At 37.9% G+C, this 18,484-nt stretch overlaps 2 protein-coding genes across 3 annotated transcripts; both read right to left on the bottom strand.

Annotated features, from left to right (window-relative positions):
• Positions 1-285: 285 nt before the first annotated feature.
• On the bottom strand, positions 286-6,178 carry LOC121884410. Its single transcript, XM_042393200.1, has 15 exons — positions 5,897-6,178; positions 5,346-5,466; positions 5,195-5,256; positions 4,951-5,094; positions 4,652-4,811; positions 4,302-4,468; positions 3,664-3,828; positions 3,412-3,556; positions 3,132-3,301; positions 2,837-2,971; positions 2,492-2,645; positions 2,269-2,402; positions 1,751-1,924; positions 1,254-1,292; positions 286-1,142 (listed from the first exon to the last, which is right to left on the bottom strand). The coding sequence occupies exons 1-15, from the start codon at positions 5,948-5,950 to the stop codon at positions 699-701; spliced, it is 2,268 nt and encodes a 755-aa protein (XP_042249134.1). The 5' UTR covers positions 5,951-6,178; the 3' UTR covers positions 286-698.
• A 448-nt stretch (positions 6,179-6,626) lies between these two features.
• On the bottom strand, positions 6,627-18,206 carry stxbp2 (syntaxin binding protein 2). 2 transcript variants are annotated; one of them, XM_042393579.1, is made up of 19 exons: positions 18,119-18,206; positions 14,889-14,938; positions 14,718-14,799; positions 14,095-14,171; positions 13,922-13,997; positions 13,652-13,755; positions 12,982-13,130; positions 12,807-12,891; positions 11,995-12,125; positions 11,761-11,868; positions 11,285-11,342; positions 11,102-11,167; positions 10,926-11,006; positions 9,109-9,250; positions 8,882-8,988; positions 8,700-8,798; positions 8,521-8,606; positions 7,476-7,636; positions 6,627-7,368 (listed from the first exon to the last, which is right to left on the bottom strand). In XM_042393579.1, exons 1-19 carry the CDS (start codon positions 18,153-18,155, stop codon positions 7,289-7,291), a joined length of 1,779 nt encoding a protein of 592 aa, XP_042249513.1. In that variant the 5' UTR covers positions 18,156-18,206; the 3' UTR covers positions 6,627-7,288. The 2 variants fall into 2 exon arrangements, with proteins under 2 accessions (XP_042249513.1, XP_042249514.1); XM_042393580.1 differs by having other exon boundaries at positions 7,476-7,633; positions 18,119-18,201.
• Between the last annotated feature and the right edge of the window lie 278 nt (positions 18,207-18,484).

Raw genomic sequence — 18,484 nt, 5'->3', positions numbered from 1 at the left:
TCATATTCAACCTTAGATACCCAATCTAGCTTGGATAACAGTTACATGAAACCATATTATAACAGTGTGTAAATAAGAAGACCAAACTGGCAAAATATTGCAGAAATCTTTGCTGCAATGTCAGTTAAGATCAAACTTTACAACCTGTTTTTCATCATGTGCTCGAGCTGAGATGCACCAATGAATGAAATAGGATCTTACAATATAGGCTCATTTATTATTCATGTGGTTCAACTAATCAAGAGCAAATATGAATTGGTGATCACATTTAATTTTGTCATTTCTGTTTATTGTTTTGCTGTTTTCTTCATAGTTTCACACAGTTTGGCAGAGTTATGGGTGTAATTCCAACCTGTTTACAATTTCTCTCTTTGGAAGAGCAGCTAGTATCAATACAGTAAAGTATCAATTCAGTATTATCTTTAACAGTACAGTATATTCAACAGTGTTTGTTTAAAAAAGTAAAGCAATGAGATCTCAACTACATAACTGAGCTCGAAACAAAATAAACAATATATGCTGTACACCTATTGAACATGTAACTATCAAAGAGGAAAAACAAATAAATAAATGCCTCAACAAATAGCTTACCCAGCTTACTGTGGGTTTGACAAATACAATTTTATAAAAATTGTCTGATAAACTTCTTTTTACCAATTACTAACACTTCATATTTCATTTCCATTGATTCCTCATACCTATTGTTTGTTTCCACCATCCTTCTTATCTTTCTTTCCACCCCCCTTTCCTTTTCCGTGCTCTGCCTTTTCCCTCCCCTTTCCAGGATCCCCTTTCCATTTTTGTTCTCCTTGAGCCATCCCCTTCTGCAGCTGGGCTGTATGAACCTTCTCAATCAGAGAGAAGCAGTCGTCATCTGGGCTGATAGACCTGGTCAAGACATTCCCCTGTTCATTGGTTGCTCCTTGGTTGGGAGATGATGGCCTTGAGCGGCCCTTCCTGGGACTGGCACGGCTTGGAGAGCAGTGCCTGGATGTAACACCTTCTTTTGGGACAAGGTTTAAGTTGAAGGAAAGGGGTCTGCCAGGTGCTGGACTCAGAGGGATCACAAGATTATCCCCTGGGGCTCCTAGAGTGAGGAAGACTTCTGGGAATGTACATGGCTGGTCCATATTCTTATGTCCCTTTGACAGATAAAAGAGTCAAAAAAGGATCGATGAAAGCACACATATATTATCAAGATCACATCCTTGGGCAAATAGCTCACTATCAATACAAGCTTTGGCACAGCTTACCTGTTGTGGTGTGAAGCTCATAGACACCTTCACTGTAAGCTGTAAAGAAACATCATGTCATTGTTCTATGTGATATAAGTGTTTCAGTGACTCTTTAGTCTTGCATTAAGATAAAACTTTAAAATCACAACAAGGGCAAGAGACCCACCTCAGCAAAACTCACACTTGAAGCTCCGAGAGAGGAGTATTCTTTCCCCCTAACTGAAACCACTATCTCTGATAGGGTATGGTCAATTTGCCCACATGTAGTAATGATTCATGTCAGAGTGAACAAACTGTCTGCTAAACAGTGCATCACTAAAGACTGGACTCATGCAAGTAAGATCTTTTCATCTCATCATCTCATCGATTTGATGTACTTGTGCAAGGCACTAAAGATCAACCAGATCAGTAAAGTGTAAATTGCACTGACACCCTTTTATATGACCTCTGCATATTCAGTTTTCCAGTAATCACACTTGAGGAAAATAGTTTTGCATTTGAGGGCAACTTTTTACCTGTCCTGGGGAATTTTGCTTCTGATATTCTGACCCGGGACTAAATGAGGCAGACTTGGGTATGGCTCTGGGGGAGCCAGATTCTGCAATTTGGGGTTGAGAGGAGGGTCTGGAGCGGTCCTTCCTTGGTGTTGTTGGTGTACTTTCAGCCACAGTAATGTGTGGGGCAGAAGCCTTGCAGAAGAAAAATGAGAAAAAAGGCAGACAAGCTGTCAAGTATTCCTTCATAACACCAGTGATTAGATGGTACAAATATGCACCATATCTAGGACTGAGGAGTCATTAAGGTGCAAAAAAATCTATTCTGCTCAACTATTCTATAGGGTGAACCTTGGGTTCAAGTATGACATTTCCCCCATGAATAGATCTCAAGTTACAGTACTGTAGTCACAAGGCCTGCATACCATTCACATTGGGGTTTGGAAATCACAAAAATAACAAGGAAATGAATTTAAGTTGGCAATGTTCTTTTTGTTCACACCACTAATTATTTAAATAGGGTGTAACCTACAACCTACTTTTGTATGACCAGTTTGTTTTCCTTCAGAATTCCCACGAATCCCCGGCAGGGTTGGAAGTGCAACACGCTGATCGTCTAGCCGTCTACCCTGACTGGAGGCAATGATTTTAAAGAATGCGTCAGCTTCTGCACCTGTTACGGAGAGTCAAGTGTTATTTTTATGGCATCTCAGAGACAGAAAACACATACTTGACCCTAAGTGCCCTGTGTGTTTTTCTGACCTGTGGTTACATTATTTAAAGAACTTCCATTGTGTGTGGGTGTAGCAGGAGTGCTTCTGCTCGGTTGTAAAGAGCAGCGTTGCTCATCCATACGTCCACCTTGTGCATGACTTATCATATTAAAGAACTGGTCCTGCTCAGCTGGAGATGCCTCCTAAAAAAAGATTTAAAGAGAGGAAAGCAATGAGAAGTGGGACAACTCAGAAATTACACAGACAACAGAGGCTCCCTGTCCACCAACACTGATGTTATTTTAACGTCTTTACTTAAAAGAACACGAGATTACAGGACAGTAAAAGTACAGGCAAAACTCTAAGCTGTGCATTGTGCAGCATGAAGTCTCACTTTCTGTTGGCCAGTCCTTCTGGGAGATTTATCAGATGTGTCTGAAGTAGGATGGTCCCTGCGTTGAGTAGATGGGGTACCTATAGTCTGTAAGATTTGGGGAGCAGAACATCTCTGTTCATCCATCCTTGAGCCCTGTGGGAGGAAAATAGGATTAACTGCAGTCATATTGTATCAAAAGAGTTGGGTGTATTATTAAATATTTCCTATATTTGTAATTAAATGTGTGAAGGACAAAATGACAGTCAACAACTTGTCACAATGGTCTTTACACCAAGCTAATTATGGGGCTAACCTGGACTTTGGAGACCATGTAACACAAGTGGCTTGCATCCATCTCTGCAGCAGCTGATGTTGTGCCTCCATTCCGTATTCCTGGCAATGAAGGAAGAGATACTCGCTGGTCATCAAGCCGTCGGCCCTGAGAGTTGGCCAACAGGCTGAAGAACTTTTCAGAATCTGGACCTGGGGGAGTACAAAAGAGACATATTAGCTGAATGATCAAATGTGTAATGTGGAGTTATTAAATAAGAACAGTGGAAGAGTAGAAGAAGAGTGGAAAGCAAACCTCTAACCTTTGGGCGCTGTACTCTCAGTGGGCTTGTGTTTAGGTGTGGACTTGGGACTCGGGTTTAAGACACATCGCTGTTCGTCCATTCGCCCACGCTGGGCATGACTCATGAAGCTAAAAAAATCATCCTGTTCAGTTGGAGTCAAAACCTAGATGGTGAAAAAGGCATTAAGATTGCAGATTTAAAACATCATTGTTCTAAATGTAACTGGCTTTACCTCCCGAGGTGAAAAATTAAAGTGACTTGTGCATATACCTGTTTTGAAGATGCTTTATCTTTGCTCTTTGCACGTTCTATGTCTGAGCCAGGGCTGAAGGAGGATGAACGTGGAGGACCTGAACCAATCTTATCCTTTGAAGACTGGGCCTCGGGGGTCAGGATCTTGGGTAGGGAGCACCTTTGGTCGTCCATTCTGGAACCCTGAAAATTAATTGGACCATTTCCCACCATTTTTTATTTAGTTGCAGACTCCTTTAAGGCATACAGTTCCACATCACAACGAGCAGAAGATAATGAATGTCAACTATTTTGAATGCAAATGATATATCACAGCTTTCAGCACCTGTAAAAATCGTCCCATGTCAACCATTCTTAAAGCTACAAGCTGTTAGTTCATGGCATGCTTTAACATGACATTTTCTTCTAAACAGACTTTGAAGCACTATACATCCCAAACATGGGGAAGAGTGAAACTGTTTGCTGTAAATTCATGGCTGTTTGGCCTTTTGTGCCATCCAACAAATTAAATTTCATTTGCATATTTTGTTAACATTCTAGTTTCATATTTGTGCAACATTTAAAGGAAGACAAAAGGTCACTATTTTGGATTTGATACTTTCATGCATTGATGTCAAAAATATTAGGTGTTTAAAAGAAAAGTTGGAAGGACTAACCTGAATTTTAGAGACGATGTCACTCAAGTCGTTTGAATCTTCTTCTGTCATGGATTTAGGATTTTCTTTCTGTAATCCTGGTAATGATGCAAGAGATACTCGCTGGTCATCGAGCCGTCTGCTCTGAGTGTTGGCCAAGAGGCTGAAGAACATATCAGAATCTGAGGCTGGGAAGATGAAATGTGAAAACATGTGTAATAGTTAAGTAACTATATAGGCAATGCAACTTGTCTGAAACGGGATCTGTCATAAAGAGGTGGTAAGCAAAAGACAACTGCAAGAATTGCAACACAATTCTGTAAATGTTTACAAAAATATTTGTAATACAGCCAGTTATATTTATCATTCACCTGTGTTTATTGTACTTGCAGCAGGCTTTCTGTCTGTGTGTTTGGGTGTGCAGGGAGCACTCCTGCAAACATTCAAGGAGCAGCGCTGGTCATCCATGCGCCCACGTTGGCCGTGGCTGATCATATTCATGAACTTTTGTTGCTCATCAGGTGTCTCTTCCTATTGGACAAAAACAGTGCAATAATGATCTGATCAAAATGAGGATGATCAACATTTAATAACACATGATCAAACAGGTCAGTAGAAAGAATCTGTAATAGCTAAAGCAACCACAATGACACAGTGGGAGAGAACAGACCTTTATGGAATTGGAGCGGTCACGCTGAGGGGGAACCTGTAATTGGTTGTCTGGCACTGACAGGAGCTTCCTGTTCATATCTGGAGTACTCTCTGTCACGGAGATCTGAGGTGCAGAGCCATGATGGTTATTACTCCCTGGTTCCTGAGAAAAAGTCACATTTTGGAGCAGAGGTCAGACATTACTTCATCACACAACCTGTGCAGATACATCCAGTCAGCCCTTTACAACCTTACTTGCGTACCTGGTCATTAAAGCGTCCCTGCATGTTGTCCGAGGTACTGAGGAAGTTCTTATTGTCTGAACCTGTGAGGAGCAGGGGTGAAACAATCAAGAAAAAATCTACAAAAGGAAACATACAATGGAGAGGGTATCTTTGTGTCTACTGTCCCAACCTGTAGGTGAGGTTTTGGTTTGTGAGGTTTTAGAAGGATTCAAGGCACAACACTGATCGTCCATTCGTCCACGCTGTGAGTAACTCATCATGTTGAAGATATGCTCCTGTTCAGGGGTTTCCTATTGAACATAAGCCAAAAGAATGGGCAAATAGTATGAACTACTACTTCATGTTTTTCTCCTTGGCACCAAATCTGTTGTCCTGTATAGTTGTCTCCATATCACAATAAAAGTCTTGGAACTCATGTTGGGGATCAATTTAAAACATCAATGCATCATATTAAAAGGTAACAAATTACAGTATATTACACTTTCAACAAATTGTGATAAAATACTTATGACAAAGCATAAATGTAATAACTTAAAATATTTACTTCTTTTGGTAACTTTTGAGGAATAATATAAATCTGTAAAAACATCTGAAAAATACACATTGAACACTAATAAGAATAAAATTATTAGTCAAAAATGTAAACCATCAAAACAAAATACTTCAAAATGTACAAACTTTCAAGAATTGAGAACTGCTATTACAGTACAAAGGTCTTACCTGCACAGTGTCTGTAGCTTCTGATTTTGAATCCACTCCAGCAGCTGCCATCATGAAAAATAATACAAAAAGGGAAAAGGTCCCTGACTGAAAACTAGGTAAAATGCGAAACGTCAAGAAAGTTGCACAGATGTACTATTGATCGAGATCCCATTCAACACTTCTTGAATGGATCTATTGTATGTGCAATGGAATATATGGTCCTGTTCGATGTTTCTCCAAATGTGTACTGGATATGGCTTGGTGGAAGGCTTTTAAACAGAGTTAAGTCCGGAGTATTAACCCACTGCCATTAAGACCCCAGCCAGTGCCCCGTTCTTAATATTACCATCTGTAATCCCAGATGAAAACATAATCCTCAACATGGAAAGGGATGATCTTTTTCACTGGTAGGTGTACATGACTGCCCTTTGACCTAACACTATACTTAAAGTTCATGTTTGCATTTTGAAGCTTCCACATTGTCATTATATGGAGCAAGAAGGCATATGCCTGGGTCACGCGGTATTGAGATGAACAAATCTGCCCCTGCTGTGATACACTTATCAGTATAATACACACATTTTAATAAGACCTCAAATATTTGGTTCTGGTTGTAAAGGGTTGTAAATATTCAAACTCACAGCAAATTGAGCTGTCTGATACATTCATAGAAGCTCAGAAAAGCTAGTGAGTGGACCTTGATTTGAGATTGTTTTGTCACACATTTAAAACAACTTTTAAATCACAATTTAGAGTGCATATAATGTTTCTTTATTACTTACTTATATTACTTTTAACAACCAAGAAACACACAACCACCACATTTGCTCCCAGCAATATATTAAATTGAAAGGTAAATGTGCAAGATTTCACGAGACAGCAGGTGAGACATTTTGTCTGAGATGAAATTTCCCAGATGAGGAAAAAAAGGGTACCTAGAGAAGACAGATATCACACACTTAATGTCCCTGGATATAAGGTACATACACTTATTGACTTATATACATCTAGATTAGACTTGAATGAAATTTTTGGTGTGAGATGATCAGCTTTGTGGGAATGATACAATCCTTTCAGTACAAAACTAAGGAAATCAAATATATAGTAACAAAAATAAGAATTTGAATGAGAATAGTACAATAATCAAAATATTAATAACACCTACATTCAAATTAAATATTTTCAACATAATTTCAATCACAGAAGTATACAGAACCAATTTCACAACAAACAATAAGAAGAACCTTCTAAAATAAAATAAAGCATCACAAACATTTCCTTCCATCTACATCTAAAATTTCTCCTCATGTTTCACTTCTGATGTCAGAGATGCTGTGACAAGATCGGCAACCAATCATCTCAGAAGAAAGACTAAACCCTTATTCAAATGCGCTCTTCCCTGTTCAGGGTCTAACAATCAGGATTAGGAACTTGGTCCAGACTCTTCAGGTCATTAAGGAAGCTGGTTGGAGTCAGGATGTGAGTTGAGCCTGTCAAGGAGAAAAATTATATATTGAATAAAGGCAAAACCTCTTGAATGCTATATTCTTAGGAGGAAGCAGAAAAATCATGTTGCTTCACAACAGCAATTGCTTACCAATCAGCACTTCCCATTTCCCGTCAGTGGCTCGAGTGACTTCGTAGGCAGAGCGCATCTCTGACTGTGACACGCCACCAATCACAAAAATGATAAGCCGCGGGCCAGAACGATACTCTGTTGGAGATTTATTTTTGTGCCAGTGTCCAAAACGTGCACTGCTGTAAAAGAATAAAAACAATAATTTAGCAACAAGTAACTAAATGAAAGTTTGTTTGTGAGCCGCCAGTTTTATTACAGATACATGATCCTTCACTAATCATTTCAATTTCAATTAAACAGCAACCACTCAAAATATCATGGAATATTTCCTTTTAATACAGTATTAAGAAGAAATTGACCCTGATGATTTAATGTGAATGTGAAAATCCTAAAAAATAAAGCATGTCACGTGGGGAAGAAAATAAAGCCGCCTGAGAAGAAGCAGAAATCCGAAACAAGCAGAGAAATGACTTTTTTCCGGTCTTAACTTAAGTTCAAGCTGATATTGTATTTATATTTTATTGTAATTCTCTGCTTACTACTTCCGCTAATCAGTTTTATAATGTTACAAAAGTTCAACTTCCATGTCTGGTTTTACACAACCATCCCTGTATAGTCAGCCTGTATTCTAGTGTTAATATTAATGACTACTCAGCTTTAATTCTGCACTTTGCTAAAAGGAAAGGATGACAGGCATTGTGCATTATACAGATTATGAGTGCACCCAGGTCCATCAGAGTGGTTTGTATAAGCACCATCATCATGATGGGAATTCCCTGTAGGATTATATTCAGTATTCAAAGCAAAACTGGCTTAATTTCACCCTTTCATCTCCAACTTACTTTGTCAAAAGCTTGTCTCGATCTCAGTTACAGGGATAAAAGCTTTCATTTTACAAAAATAATCTGCCTGTTACCCAATTTAACAGTTGTCTTGCTTCAAAAACAAACAACAACAATTGTTTTACAAACTAATATTTCCTTGGAATGCTTTCATTTAATAATTTCTTTATATACATTGCAAACTCTGATAAAATGAAAGTGATCTTTTTTCTAGTTCCCACCTGACTGCTGCCTGGGTTGTATTGATGGGAGCAGGATCAGATATGAATGGCCACTGCTTTCTGTCCAGTTTATCCTCAATGGCATCCTGGGAAACAGAAACACAGATGGTGTAAAAAGCTGAAAGCAAAACTGAGCAGGTGTGCCAGCAACATCTGAAACCTCACTTCGGCTTTAATACCTCCATGACGTCTTTGATGATGGGAGTCCATCGAGAGAGATCGTATGTGCTCTCTGTGCGCACCTTCGGCTCTGGCAGCATTTTACCAGCGTTGCGGCCCTAAAAAAAACAACATAACACATGTAAGAAATACTCACATACAAACATTAAGACCATAGTCAAACGGAAATCAAGAAATTTACCTCAGCTATAATGTTACAGCCCAGGTTCTGCAGGTTGGTGATGATGTTGCTGTCTGCCTGTATGTTTGCATGCTGAATGAGCTTGGCGAGATTCTCCTCCCCGATGCCTACATGGAAAACAAAACTCTTTTATTTAAAACTTGATGTTTTTTTGCACAAAAAAATATTGGTTTTAAAATGTCACATAGGTATTACTGTAAACAGACACAGTTGTGTCAAGGGCCCACCTTTTTTCTTGTGGAATATGTAGAGCAGTATGATGCGGATTTTGTCATAGGCCTTAATTTCATTGTTGAGGAGCACAGGAACAATGCTCTTCATGGCATCTTTTAGAGGTTCCCCCTCCGCATTTGCACCTATTGCAAGGTCCTGTGGAAGACACCCGTGGTTAACTATTAACTGCTACTGGAATCTGAATTACCAATCACACCTTAAGTCAGCTGACAGCCAGGCAGCTGATACTCTTAACAGAGCAGTATTCTGAAGTGAAAATTCTGCCATACTGTATATATACTGTGTGTGTGTGCGTGTGTGTACTGCTTCTCAACCTTGTTCTATGTCTTCTCAATTCAATTCTCTCGCTCATGACCACGCAATAATTTAGGAAGACTGCATTGGCACTATTGCTCTAACCATTAAACTATTTTAAGTTAATGCTGGTGTTACAAAACACTGAACGCATATTGCATATTTAATCCATCAACTATGTCAAAAATAATGACAAATATTGGCTACTTAACTTGGGCTTTTATACTTACGTCTAGCTAGGGGATTTCCCTTTAATGATATCCTGGGCACTGTGCAATCTCCCGAAAAACTCTTTGCTAAGCTTTATGATGAATTTGGACTAAGCCTTGTTAGGGCCAATCAACAACAAAACTTTTTGCAAGCAACTAAAATTAGAAAATGGCGAGAAGAGCACGTGTTATACACATACATCTGTAATTGCTTGTCCAAACAATATAAAACACTTACACAAATGACAGCTGAAAGAGAGCTATTGCTGTTTGGATCACACTGTCCATCACAGAGCCAAAACATGCCCATTGGATTAAAGAGGCAGCTTTCAGACATGCTGGCAATCCATTAATGCAGTCGAGTTGTTCAGTCATACAAAAAGGCCCCATTAACACTTGCATCTCATAATGCCACAACCATGCATGGCTTATCATTTCCTGTGTGGTTGAGACTCATTTGATACAAGGCTAAATGTGGCAGAATACAGGCCCTCAGGGAGACAAAGCATGTCTGGCACATCCAAACAACACACTGGGGTCTGGCACTGGTCTGGGCCTTGGCTTTATCCCACTCTTTATAAAGCCTGGCTCATGCAGGAACCTGGAAGGATTTCTACATTACCAAGTAGTAGATATGCATGTTATTAAATGCCTTTACATGGCATAATAGCCTCTTCTGCATTTCTGTAGATATACGGATGCTGATGTCCGGTCACAAGCTTCTTATGCAATATTACGATTATGATTCTCCATTAAACATCACAAGACCGTGCCAGTGGCATTTGAACACACCCCAGAGGAGCTATAAATAAAGACACTATAAAGTCGAGGTCACTTAAGAGTGCTGAGTGAGTGGCACACTAGTAATTCCATGTCAAACATTCTCTCTAAGATACTTACTGTCGGCGGCTAATACAGTGGGACATTCTTGTTGATCCTGTGTGATAAAAACTAAAGACTGACAGGTTTTGACAACAACACAAGAGCAGACAAATTCCAAGAAGTTCAATGGCTCAGTTGTAATCTATGGTAGCCTTTCTCTTGAGGGATCAAGAGTCCATTATCGTGTTTCTATTTATACCTCCAACTATAGATGTACAGGAACACTAAAGCTTCACTTGTTACATTGCCAGACAACTATAGATGTAATAAACTAGACCTCCATGGATTTAAAAAGACTATAAAGATGTTTACTACAATGAAAATGCTGTTTGTGTCCGAATGACCAATTTTCTAAGTCAAAATTTTGGATGATCCCGTCACAACATGAGATCAATTTCAAATGTACACTCCACAAGAGTACTGACCTGTTCCACTTCACAAAGCTTATCAAGAGAGGTCTTGAACTTCTTCATACAAGCTTCAGCTAGGTGCAAGTGAGTAGAGTACTGTGAATGAAATAAAAAATAAGCATTACATGTACAATATCGCAACATTAATATACTAAAAAGGTGAACAGCTGGCTTTTCCTCATCCCACTCACATTGCTCAGCTCCTTCTGATACTGTGGCATCTTCTTTAACATCTGAGAGAGATCTTTGATGTTGGCCTGAAATGGAAAACACATTTGTAATCAAATTGCATCACAATAATAAAAACAGTCTTCATGTTAAATCACAGACATTTGTAATAATAACAAAAATGATTATTGCACATAAACACTCACATTGTCAGTGCACATTCTCTTGCTCTCACAAAAGGTGCGAAGAAGATCTGTCACTTTCCTGCAATAATTAATTTGGGAAATGATTGTTAATGAGCAATCAAATTGTAATCTAGGTACCTCACATTATACAGGATCAAAACTTTACCCAACTGTTATACATGCACGCACGCACACACACACACAAACACAATGCCTTTTACACCATCTTTTGGGCAACTTTCTTATTGCAATCTAAACTGCTTTACTTGACCCCTCCATTCCATTAAAATATTTTTTAAAAAACAGATGAATTCATTATTTTCATTTCCCTCCATTAAATATAATATTACAATGTAATATCAAAGTAACAATTTCTAACTTTGAGAGGGCACACATAGTGAGGTGTGTGTTTTGAAGGTATAATATACAGCCAGGTGAAAGCAATGACCAGCACTTGTTGGGAAGGATGACCATGAGAGGCACTCATGTGGACTTACTTAGTGACATCTGCGATGTGCATATGTCTGAGTTGAACCCAGAGCTCATCATCTTCGTCCAATAACACTTCTCTGTCTTTTGCATTTCCAATGCCGGTTGTCTGATACCTTAAAAAAAAAAAAAGTACATAGGTACAACAAAAATTTGTATGGAAAAATGGGACGCCAAATATAGCACACTGACTTCGCAAAGTCAATGAACAGCAGCTCCAGTAAAATCAGATGTTTACTCACTTATAGATATCCTGCGTGATATCAAGCAAATCGTAAGCCATTGCCTGGAAGGTCAACTCGTGTAGAATAGGTGAGATGGGATCGAACCCACGATCAATAATCAGTAGCTGGGATCGCGCCTTATCAGCACCCTGAAAAACAAGACAGATTAGGCATATGAATCAATAAAAATGAAAGATATTTATTACTCCACAGATGCATAATAAACTAGGACCTAGTCTACAGTACGCATGAAACATAAAGTCCTCTGTTATGTTTTTGTGAGTCATGCAGTGAAAGTGTTATCAGTTTTTATCTAAACAAAAAAAAAAAATCACAAATTGCAACAATCACTGTCTGATTGCAGCATGACTGATGCAGCATGAGGCAGCACTTCAGCAAACTTGCCATGTCATGTATAGTAAAAGGAAATACAGAGAATGCTCATACAGCACAGTTAATGCAATTCAGATGAATGGGGGGAAAAAGAGAACAGTAATACATGCCTGTTAAGACCCATCTCAGGAGCAAGGAAATGTCAGCTAAGAGAGACAGAAAAGAAGAAGGGAAAAAGAGAAAGGTCCAGCAAAGCATGAGAAAAATTAGGAAATAAACAGGAAATAAAACCCTGAAACCACAGAAACGTCCACAACCAGTAAAGGTGAAGAGCTGCAGAATCCCAATGGAAGTTTATTTTCTTGTATGAAAAAGCTGGTTCAGCAGAAAAAAAGCAGTGTAAGAATCCAGTTTTAGATTTTTTTTTGTCAAAGAATTGCATTAATACAGTAGAGCACATAGGAATTGATGCGGGTGGTATCTTAGTGGTCCCTAACCTCTCCCATGCTTGGGTTGTCAGCTTTGTGAGCATTAAGGCGCTGGTAGACCTCTTCAGCCAGTCTAGCATTCTCCTCTGGTCCCCTGTGAGACAGGGTGGCATGCAACTTTCAATCAGCAAGAAAACTCAGCGGCAAACTAATTTCATTGTACTTTGATGCAAGACTTCCATACTTGCGGAATCGGATTGCAGGATACTCCTTAAGTGTGTCACACAGGGTTGCAATTTGCTCGGCCAGATTCTCCATCATTTTGTCTCTTTCTACAGTGGGTTTTGAGCTATAGAAGGAGTGCAAGGAGCTTGGGTCATCCAGGGAGAATACCTGTAGGGGTGACAGGGATTAAGATTGACCTCAGTTTGAATATATCTTATTGATGACCAGAGGCGTTTCTAGAAGAAGAAGATATGGGACTAATCCAAGATCGTCAAGAGCTTGATCTTTAATTTTTCCTCCTGTCTTTGCGTAATGATAGTGAGGCAACAACTACTGTAAATGATGATACAATGAAATGTGAGAGGCTGTGTTCAGTATATATAAATGCTTCCATGCGCACAGTAATGCCACTACAGCAAATATTGTGAGACACTGCATTTTAAGCAGCAAAACTGAAAACTGTAATTATAAACTTCACAGAACACAAAATATAACTTTATCTATTATGTATATATTTATTTATTTATGTTGAACATAGTGGAGCATTTAGCGACTTTAGCTAGCGGAAATCAAATCAGAGCTAAAACGAGATTTAAGGACAGCTCAAAAATTAGATTAGATGAATGAATTTAAAAATAAATTGATGTTGATAATGTTGGTTTAGGAGACAAGTGGAGACAATCCCCTACCTGAGACTCATACGGCAGGAAAGCAACATTGATCTCTTTTAAAGTCTTGACAACTTTGGAAACTCTGGATCTCCCAATCTCAGTGAAGAGGCCATCTGGGCAAGCTACAGAAGTAAAAGAATAACAAATATTAGGAATGGCAATAGGTTGATCTGATTATTTTATATATTTTGTAACTTTAAATGTTTTGAAAACTACATTTGAAAATAGCATTATTCATAAAGTGTCTGTAGCTGTAGCAGAGTATACTGTACACACACACAAACTTACTGTCAGTGAAGAAGATGTGTGCTGCTTTGTAAGTAAAGGCAGTGTCTTTGAAGTCATTAATGAGAGCACGAACTGACTGTAATTCAAAAAAACAAAATGTTGTTTAAAAGATTCTGAATATGGGAAATATCAAAATATGAGAAATATCAAAATGAACACAGAAGACCACTAACCTTCTCTATTGGTGAAATCAGATATATGGCCTCCAGACTAGAGATGGGCTCCCTGCGTTTGTTGATGTCCTCCACAACTGAAAAGCAGAGAAGAGAGGAATTTTACTTCAGTCTGAACCATATGAATTAACACGATATCACATGCAAATAAAACATCAATGTAATGTCAAATACAGCAACATAATGCACTGATACAAGCTGCCAGGACAACTTAAGTAAGTGCTGACATTAATTACTCCTAGAGGGAAAAAACCTCCATCTTCCATGGGAATATTAGTTGAGTTATAAATGCGGGTGAAAAACACTTTTACAAGTGCAAATCTAAAATTTCTTTGATTTTTGTGAGTGAGGTGGCTTTGTATGGACTGTATCTCTTTCATTTCCAATCAATCAGAACTCTGGGGACAGGAAACAACTTAGAACAGATTAATGTCATCCAGCTATAAGGGAAGGGGTGAAATGTGTACTTAAATACTAAAACACAACAGCTCTGAGTATAAATTGTGTAAATCCCCCAGATTGAGTAAAGTTGAGCTAAATTTAAAAAAGAAAGTATATGGATATCTGTACCTGTATACAACTGATGCACAGGACGCAAATTCAATAATTATCTGCATACTTACTGGTCACCCCCTCTGCCAATATGTCAGACATCTTGCAGCAAGAGGACAGAATTCGCATGCTCATGTGGTCCACAATAAGAACCTGAAGAAACACATGAAATAAACAGGGGTTATAATTCAGTGTGACAAAATCAGGGGATGTCTTGATTCTTATTTGTCAACTTCCCTTACCTTCCATTCTCCATCCTTCTTCACACTCTTGATGACCCCATTGAGGATTTCTGTAGAAGACAAGACAAAGATTCAAATGTAATTACAGAACTATCAATAACTTCTGAGAAAACATTTCTATCTCAGCACAGGAAATAGGTACAATGGGTAACAAGTGCTACAATATATATAATGACGCCACTGCTGCAATACTTTAGCAATTCTGTTTGTAAAGCAGAAGTAACATAACACCATAGTAATTTTTTTAATAAGGAAAATGTATGATTCAAAAAATTCAATTTTTTAATAACAGCATTCTATCTTAATTTATACAATTCCTATTTAGTTAAATTAATCTCTATAAAGTACAACTAAATCCAGCATTTAATCTGTTGTGCACCAGTGGATTAAAAGAGTAAAAGATTACATATGTGGTTTAATTGAAAGGTTTTCCAATTTCATGTATAAACACAATGCAAAAGGTTAGAGGTCAATTACATGTCTAAAACTTTAAATCAGGAACCAGGAACTTTCTTAAAATAAACCCATATTTGGCACTTGTATTTACCAACTCAGCCAGTTGGGTGCAACTGTCTTGCATTATACTGTTGAGATCACAGACTGTGAAGATCCACAATAGTATATTTGTGCTAGTGACTTCATAGGCACAACAGCTGAGGTGTGGTGCTACTACCGAAACAAATTGCAAAACTGAGGGTTACCTGCAGTGTTTTACAGTGGAAGTGGGCCAACATGCCCAAAATACCTAGAAATTACACATTAACCTACAGGGTAAAAGAGCAGAGACGCCATTTCATGTTGCAAAAGCCATTATATTTAATGTGGCCATCATCTGAAATGTCTTAAATCCCATTTACTGACATTGTACTTTGAAGGAAGCATTCAAGGAAGGAGACTGTGGGAAGACACGTACTGATGAATGAAGAGCTACACAACTTCCTTGTTGAACATATTTAGAAACACAGTGGTGACTCACAAAGGAATTTGTTTGAGTGCTATTATTACCATATCAAGTCTATTGCAAATTGAAATGATAATTGGCTGGTTACAGGAAATTAATCCAGCAGTTAACTATAAAGAAAAATAACAGAACTATGATCTAGTTTTGTACCAACATACTGTACATTCAACAACATAAAACTGACAGAATTACTGTAGACTAACTGACACCAAATTGTGTAAATGTAAATATAAGAAACATTACAAACTCAATATTGTTCTCATTGTTGTTGTTTTTTTGAGATTTTGAACCAAGAGGAAAATTCCACACCGACAAATGTCTTGTCTTGTAATGCCAAACCTATTTCCATACTGGGAACTGGAAACGATGACTACTTGTTACTTGCATTAAAATAGACGACCATTCCAAGCAATCCTGACAAGATTAGCTGATGTATTTGGTAATTTTCAAAATGTCAAAAAATATCTGCACGCAAAATTGCCCTGGAAACCTGTCTGGCCTATAACACAATGCTGTTTGAAGCCTTATTTGAATTTATTCTGTCACTGGCCTGAGTTTAATACTAAAGATTACTTATTTTATTTGCCATTATTAACAATGCCAAAGGAGAGGATCTGCACACTCCTGTGCTTAAACTAAACAACAATATTTCAAGCATCAGGTCAACCTCACAAGACCTGGCCACATTTCCAGCCTGTTTATGTTGATTTCATAAATGTGTGTTTTATATTCCTATTGTCATAAATAATAATAATGGCATTGAATTGAATGGCAGCACAAGAACAAGCGCATATTCCAAAATTCATAGAAATTAACTATTACTATTGTAATTGGTTAGTACAAGCGAATAACAAGTCACTGTAGGCCTGATCCTGGGCAAGGTCAGGATTATTAGCAGTACACACCTAAAAATTTCAACAACTCTGAGCGACGGGTGTGTTCACATCACACTCCTAATGTGTAAAAGAACAAAATACGGTCACAGACAACCCTTGCAAAAATACTACATATTTTACAGGAGTTGTATCTGTATTGAAAACATTTTACCAATTAGAGTTTTAAGTTGTTTAGAATAATTACCACTTTATTTGAACACTTAAAATATTATGTAACATTAACATACACTCAGTGGCCACTTTATTAGGTACACCCGAATAATCTAATGCAATTCAATACAACGGCTCTGTCATAAATTCTAATTTATTAAGTTTATAATGTTCAGTTTGAATTGACAGAGTCGGAAATGTGTAAATTGAATTGTATGTTTATTACTGAGGTCATAGTTAAAGGTGGTGTTGTACTGAACTACATTATATTGAGAGGTGTTTCTAATGTTTTGGTCCTCCCGATTTACATACAGAATATTACAAACACCTCTGAGTATAACGCAGCTCAGTACAACACCACCACCACCAACTATGACCTCAATACTTAAACATATAATTGAATTAACAACTCTATGACAGCGTAAAAAAACAACACCTGAATATTATAAGCGACATAAAAGCAAAATGTATGCCTGAGCTAGTGTATTGGATGACATTATATTGTGCATGTGTACCTGTAAACATGTAAACATTAGATTTATTAAATAAACATTAGACTTACATAATATTATTTGACTTTGTATGGATTTGTGAATATAAAATGTCCTGATTATCAGCAGATCTATAAGCTACTTTTACACCCGGTTCGATAGTTATTTGTTAAATTACACGAGACAAGTGTGTTAATACTGAAATATAAGATACAACAAAACATATTGCACCAAAGGTTTGTGATTTTATTAATGTTAAATTATACATACTCCTGTTGATTTAACTAATCGATAACAAGCGAAGTTATGAACTTCCTTTTCGGGTTAACTTAGTAAGCTAACGTTAGCCTTACATTAGCCAACAACTTGGACTGACAGTCACTGAGACTTTTAACGTTAAGTTACTCTTTGTACGTCTGTCAAATGTCATAACAACAAACCACCATTTCCACCCAATAACTGTTGTTACCAACACATGCAATACAATAATACTACTTTTTAGCCCTAACTTAGTTAATTAAATGACATTATCTCCTTCGGTAACGTTAGCATTTTGATTGAGACTGGAGCAGGAAGAAACCTAAAGGACCGACGTCCTCAACGGTGTTAAGTGTCAGGTTTAGCGTCAGTTTATTAAGCTGATGCGAGATAAGTTCGGGTAAAGTACCTTTGTCTTCTGGTTAGAAGAAACTTCATGAAAGGATACAACTTTACAACAAATATGTCACTTACTTTCTCCTACTACCGCTTTCAGCCCACTCGGTGCCATCTTGACAGCAGTCTGCTGGTTAGGCGGTCACTTCCTTGTTGTTAAAGCCTGTATGGTCCAAGCACTCAGCTATTCACAGAGAAATACTGCCCCCTACTGTCTGATGTTTATCTCGCAAGAACACGTCATAGCAAGAATAGCAAGAATCCAGGAGATATCTGTGAAACTATTAATTCCAATTCATTTTGGCCTTAAATAAAGCCTGGCAATTCCTGAGCTTATCTACAAATTCAGTGTAACCAATAACTATAGTAAAATAGTAAATACAACAATTAAATGTGAGCACTGTTGTGTCGTACAGTGTTTCTGGTCATCACCAAGAATTGTGA

Source organism: Thunnus maccoyii, chromosome 18 (genome assembly GCF_910596095.1).
Source record: "Thunnus maccoyii chromosome 18, fThuMac1.1, whole genome shotgun sequence".
Lineage (NCBI taxonomy): Eukaryota > Metazoa > Chordata > Actinopteri > Scombriformes > Scombridae > Thunnus > Thunnus maccoyii.
This window is presented reverse-complemented; position numbering and strand designations above follow the sequence as displayed.

Bases quoted from the DNA above. Each gene is read 5' to 3' on its own strand.
- LOC121884410 (XM_042393200.1), bottom strand. From the start codon at position 5,950: ATGATGGCAGCTGCTGGAGTGGATTCAAAATCAGAAGCTACAGACACT. The intron at 5,467-5,896 runs GTAAGACCTTTG...TATGTTCAATAG, and splicing joins AAGCTACAGACACTGTGCAG to GAAACCCCTGAACAGGAGCA. The intron at 5,257-5,345 runs GTTGGGACAGTA...TGCTCCTCACAG, and splicing joins AACCAAAACCTCACCTACAG to GTTCAGACAATAAGAACTTC.
- stxbp2 (XM_042393579.1), bottom strand. From the start codon at position 18,155: ATGGCACCGAGTGGGCTGAAAGCGGTAGTAGGAGAAA. The intron at 13,756-13,921 runs GTAAGTTTGTGT...TTACTTCTGTAG, and splicing joins ACACATCTTCTTCACTGACA to CTTGCCCAGATGGCCTCTTC. The intron at 11,168-11,284 runs GTGAGTGTTTAT...TTTCCATTTCAG, and splicing joins AGAGAATGTGCACTGACAAT to GCCAACATCAAAGATCTCTC.